Genomic DNA, 6,501 nt, shown 5'->3' with positions numbered 1-6,501 from the left:
TTAAATGGGCAGCCCCCTACACACTTATACCTCACTCTAATTTTGTCAATTTTCACCAGCTTTAATTTCTTTTGATTAACCAATGAATAAAGGTTCATGAACTTTCTAGCTTCAGGAATGTCCTTGAAAGATCTCTTTGTATTCATTAAGGTTTTCACTAGGATGTTTTTTCCTTTTAGCCTCAAATTGTTCTAACTCTTCAGAATCATAGGCCAGGCCATCAGAACCTGCCTGATCTTCATCTTCACTACTACTATTATCAGTACCAACTAATACTTGAGATATATAAGCCTCAGTATGGTTGACAATGTTTAGGACACAAACACTTTCTTCACACTCATCTACAGCATAGACATTTAGTACCTTAAAATTCATCACAGACAAGGCATAAAAGTTGTCTAATCCCTATATCTCCTTCAACTTCATAATACTTACCAGATGGTCCAGCAATTATTAATTGTTGTACCCCTATATACCCTAACAGAAGAATGTATTCATCTACTATATCTTTAAAGGACAATAGGTCAGAATCTTTATCTTTCCAGATATGGACCAACTTCTTTGAATAGACAAGGTGTGGCTCTTTAATCCAGTCACCCCCATAATTGAAAACTAGGTCAACAAGAATCATCTACAAACATAAATAAGATAATGTAAAAAACTTTATGACCATAAAGTAATATTTTATACAAAATGGACCCCACTTAATAAAGAATTCAAAATCAAACAATAAAGAATGGGAAAAAAACAGTAAAGAAAGCAGAACATTGGGGAAAAAACAGTAAAGAATGCAGAACATTACAATAAAGAATGCATATCTACCACTTTCCAATGTACTTAATCACATGCATAAGAGATATTTGGACCCCGTTCGATCATACACGAGCAAAAAGACACAACTCAAAGCAATAATAGACCATCAGAAATAAGAAATTAAAGGACCACCTCAAAGGAAGCACATGCATGACAAAATAACATTAAATCGACAAACTACAGAGCAGGAAGCATGTATAATAACAGAAATATGCATATTTACCAGGGAAAAAAAACCCTAGCTCGAAACATTAGGTAGAAATCGCACATTCTTCAACAAAATTAGCAGAAACACCACTTTACTTAGCTGAATCATGAAATTTTTTAAGAAATAACTTACCTTTTTGAGTCTCAGATCCGCAATGTTGTCACTGATGGAAACCAATGGAACCCAACCCGTTCGTCGTTCCTTTTTCTCAATTTTTGATCTTTTTTTTGTTCATGTGTTATTTACGGTGATTTTAGTGTATTTACTTAGTTGGTCGGGTCTATGAGTCAGGCGGGCGGGGCAACGGAATTGGAGCGGGTTGATTTTATTTAGTGTAGTGGGTTCTTGGTCTTCTCAGAGCGTGCCACGTGTCCCAGCCGTTAAAATAGGGGCATATATAAAACTTTGTTGGACGGTAAGGGCTTTAAGGGACGGAAAGTATAATGGGGGACGGTATTGAACAATATATCATAGTAGAGGGGTATATCAGGCCCTTTTCCGTTTAACAAATTAGGGACTCTTTCCTCTTGAAATATTATTTAGTTCTTTTTCGCATATAATTTTCTTTTTTCATTTTGGTAGAAGGTTGACTGAAAGTTCTTAGCAGCCGGGCACTAAGGAATTCACTGCATTTTCCATGCTATCGCTTTCTTAATACACTACAAAGTGGAAATAATTGGTACACCAATTTAGTCTACTTCTGCATGAAGGAATTCCAAACTTGACCAAGTGGTTCATCGTGGAAAAAAAGTTGTAAAAGTCATATGCTACTTTCCAATAACAAGAATGAAGATTAGCGGAGCGAAGCCAGCATTTGAAACTTATGGATTCAGTATTATAATTCTTTTAAGTTATTGAATTTAAATTAATAATTTATACATAATCTAATAATTTATCAAGACAAATATAGGATTTGGTCAAAAGTTACTGAGTTCACCCGAACACGTATCCGAAGGGCTAACTCTGCTTCTGAAGATTAGTACTTCATGATTTTCCCCTTCTTTTTTCCTGTAAGTGAAGGTGCGGCAAGCGGCAAGACTAAATTTGTTAAGTATTTATTTTGTGAAATTTTTTAAAATTTTGTTTTGGGGGAACAGACAAGCTTGCCGCTATTAAACCCCCAGGAAAATAGAAATCCGTGACGTTTCATATTATGTTCTAACAAAGAAGTCAATATGAAACGACTAATTCAGCCAAGCAGTAGGTCTATTCTTTAATCGATAATCAATAGCACTTTTTTAAATTTTCTTTTTTTCTTTTCACCAACAAATAATGGAAGTGGGTATTGGGCGGTGCATTTTCTTTACGACTCATTGTTTCATTGGAGTGTATTTTGGTTGAAGCTTAAGCAATGAGATTTGGAAAAACTCTATTGCAAAACCTGCCATTAGAAAAATATTAAACTTCCTGTTGAATAAGGGCTACGAATCCCTATTGTATACTTCTACGTCTTCGACACCCTTAGAACGCATAATAACTCGATATAATTTAGACCCGTTTGGCTATAAATTTTGCCAAAATTTATTTGATTTTTTTTTTTTGGCAAATACATATTTGTTCATAAATTTTATCCATATTTTGGCAAATTCCCAAAATTCAAAGAGCTAGTTTTGGTCCAAAATATACTATTACATTTTCTAAAGGAGATTTTTTCCTTCCTATACCATATATGAAACTTTATTACCAAAAATGTGCACAGTTTCTAATTTACCCGCCCTGTCCACATTTTTTTTAGAGTTATTATACCAATCATTAAATACTAATTAATAGGAGCTGAATCTACCTAATTTGTGGAGCTAAAATTCAGGAAAAGAATATTCTAAAAAGATTTGGCGTAAATCAGATCAAATCATATAACGGAAATCCTTTATCTTCAACTTATAATCAAATTCTGTTCTTCGATATTCTCACATTCTCAGTGCGTCGAAATCAGAAATCAGAAACTCAAATTCTCAGTTCATCGAAATTAGAAATCAGAAACTCATATTGTCAGTTCGTCGAAATCAGAAGCTAAATTTCAAATTGTAGAAATCAGTTCTACAAATCTCAGAAGCTCTGTTCTTCGTCTTTTTCTGTCAAATTCTGTTCTTCGTCTTTTTCTGTCAATCCAAAAAAATAAAAAAGCGACAAAATATTGAAGAATACCACAGCAACGTCACGCAATCATGTCCAAAATTCCAATAATGCTACATTTTAATGGCAATTGGGATAGCTATGGCAGATTTAGAGATTTTCAAGTTGATGGCATTGTTCTCGATGAGGATGCAAGTTACAGTTTGTTGATTTCTACAATTGCAGAGCAATTAATGATTGATACTTCGGAAAAAATTGTAGAAATCAAATACATTGTGAATGAGAATTGTCCTCCAATGGAGATTAGGAACAATATGGGGGTTAGTGTGTATATGGAGACAAAAAAGGAGAATAAAAACTTAGGATCGTATCCGTTACTCATAAGTGTACGAGATTTCAATATGGAATTGGCTATTACAAATGAGAACACAAGTGCAGGTTTGTTATGTTTCAAATTCTATGGAAGTCTGATTTTACGATAATGCCTACAAAATTCCTACATTTATCTACAAATAAACTACAAATTAATTTTTGGGGGTATAAAGCAATATTATTTTCGTGATTATCAACACCATTACTACATTTAGACTACAATTAAGCTACAATCCATGTTGAAAAAAAAATTGACTACAAAATTTTCTATTCATCTACAATTTATCTACAAAGATTCTACAATATTGGAATGACACTGTTTTTCTTTATTTTCATGCAGGTTCGTCCGGGATAATACAGTTACTTGATATGCCAGCCTCTCCCGTTATAGAGGAAAATCAAAGTGAAATAATAACTGAAGGTAGACAAAGTGTTATCGAAGAAGGACAAGTGTATCAAGACAAGCAAACAATTGCAAATGCAATGAGGCACTATTCTGTCATGCACAAGTTCCAATTTAGGGTTAAAAGATCTAGCCACAGAAGGTATGAAGATATTAATGGTGAAAAGATCATTATAAACAGTTTTTTCCTTGTGATATGTAGATGAAAAGTAGTTCTATTGTATAGTGTGTTACTTTATGTTAAAACAGTGCTTTTGTTACATCTACATTGATAACCTGTATTATAAATATATTTTTTTGTAGCTACTGGCTTATATGCGTTGCAGAAAACTGTAATTGGCACTTCAAGGCAACATCAATTAATGATTCTGTAATGTTCAAGATCAGGAGTTTCAACCAACAACACACATGCACCTTAATGGACGATACATTCATACAGCGCAAACGTACTGCAGTTGTAGTTGGTAGCATGGTCATGCCAAACTATTGTGATCCTAAGACAGTTTACACATCGAAGGACATACAAACTGACATGTTATCCCAACACGGAGTGAACCTAAGCTACATGCAAGCATGGAGGGCAAAGGAAAAGGCTTTACAGTTATTGAGAGGTCATCCGGCTGACTCCTACAACAAATTATCAAAATATTTTTATATTCTTGAGAAGACGTATCCTGGTTCAGTTGTTAAATTGAAGAAGACAACAGATGAATGCTTCTTATATGCATTTGTTGCTCTTTGTACATCAATAAGTGGTTGGGAATATTGTAGACCAGTAGTAGTGGTTGATGGGACATTCTTAAAGACAGCCTACAGGGGAATTATGCTGACAGCAAGCACAATGGATGCAGCAGGTAAAATTGTAGTTATTTTATGGTTATTTTGTAGGCAGTTTATAAATTGTAGATATATTGTAGATTCTTTGTAGATATATTATAGTTTATATGTATTTGTGTTTTTATATGCATTTTCAAAGCTGCCAGTTAATTATTTTTTTACTAATAATGTAGGTACAATATTGCCTTTGGCATATGCTGTGGTTGATTCGGAAAACGACGCATCGTGGAAGTGGTTTTTTGAGCAATTCAAGCAAGCATATGGTGAAAGAACTTCAATGTGTGTTGTTTCAGATAGGAATGAGAGTATCCTGAAGGCAACATCAATTGTCTATCCGGGCGTGCCACACTACTCTTGCGTGTGGCATATTTGGACAAATATAAGGGCAAAGTTCAAGAAGGGTCATCTACAATTAAATGAATTGTACTTTGCTACGGCAGGGTCGTACACTATGGATGAATTTAATGAAAGGATGTCGAAGATTGAAGAGATAGACCCTCGTGTTAAAGCATACCTCTATGATATTGGCTATCATAGATGGTCAAGAGTGTATTGGGGAAAATTATATTTATGTATATGGTGACGTGTCATGACATATAGACTGGTCAAACAGTCAAAGCAATAAGGTTGGTTAACAGATACGAGCAACAACAGATATGAGCAACAACAGATACAAGTAAATTAAATGGAGGGGGTTCGAGCAGTCATACAAGTAATTCAACGCTCGTACCTATTCAAGACATTTAAAACTCAAAGATAGTGAAGAATCAAAGGAATGAATCTGACAGCAAAAAGGAGCCTAGATACAGCATTTAATGAGTATTAATTATTGAAAACGTTAAGGAATATGTATTTAATGTATATGATTGCATAACGTAACATTTAAAGTCATTAATTGCCCATAATAGCATTATTATGACAAAGGTAAGGCTCGTATCCTAAAAGAGCTATAAAAAGGGAAGAAACAAACAATTGTAGGGGGAGGTGACTATTGGAATATACTTTGATTTACCAGCTTTCATACTTGGCTATTCTAAAATTTCTTTCTTTATTTACTTTTTCGATTATCAATAACCCGATTCTTCTAATTTCTAGCTTTGACTAAAAACCTATTTTTTGGTTAAACAAATTGGTTCCGTTACCGGGAATCTGATAATCAATTATACTTCAACCTTGAATTTTCTTGATTGCATCAATCATGTCAAACAACAATGACAACACGCAAGGAAACCCAGAAATTCAAACAATCCAACAACTTCAGGGAGACTCTCCACGAGGCTCTCCACGGGGTTCCCCACGACGGTCTCGTGAAGGCACTCCTGATGGATCTCACACAGATGGACAGGCTCAATACGAAAATGTTGAAACCATGAATGAGGCTTTGCAAAAACTTATTTCCTCTCAAGTCAATAAAGCTCTTCAGGCTTTTGTTAGCCAATTACCTGCTGCTCCGCCAACATCTACCCCAAACAACAATACTTTGGAGCATCCTCGTTCTAGATTGGTTAAGTCAGGCAGCGGTGGAACCCCTAGTGAAACACAAGAGGGAGACCCAGGTAATCCAGTTAATTCTGATTTACAAAATCTAGTACTAACCTTGCAGAAACAGCTTAAGGAGCAAAATGAACGCATAGAACAAATACCCGGAGTACCACCCGTGATCAAGGGAGTAGATATAGATAAATATTCGCAACAACCATGGAAGCCAAGTGCTGCCCCCCTCCCAATTCCTAAGAAGTTTAAGATGCCTGATATTCCAAAGTACGATGGTACATCAGATCCGCGAGATCACGTT

The 6,501-nt window shown here is 35.0% G+C and overlaps 1 protein-coding gene across 1 annotated transcript; it reads left to right on the top strand.

The window, feature by feature from the left end:
* On the top strand, positions 3,187-5,200 carry LOC109218012. The gene is made up of 5 exons (XM_019382331.1): positions 3,187-3,532; positions 3,807-4,011; positions 4,173-4,723; positions 4,880-5,022; positions 5,147-5,200. Exons 1-5 carry the CDS (start codon positions 3,187-3,189, stop codon positions 5,198-5,200), a joined length of 1,299 nt encoding a protein of 432 aa, XP_019237876.1.

Source organism: Nicotiana attenuata, chromosome 2 (assembly GCF_001879085.1).
Source record: "Nicotiana attenuata strain UT chromosome 2, NIATTr2, whole genome shotgun sequence".
NCBI classification, from domain to species: domain Eukaryota; kingdom Viridiplantae; phylum Streptophyta; class Magnoliopsida; order Solanales; family Solanaceae; genus Nicotiana; species Nicotiana attenuata.
This window is presented reverse-complemented; position numbering and strand designations above follow the sequence as displayed.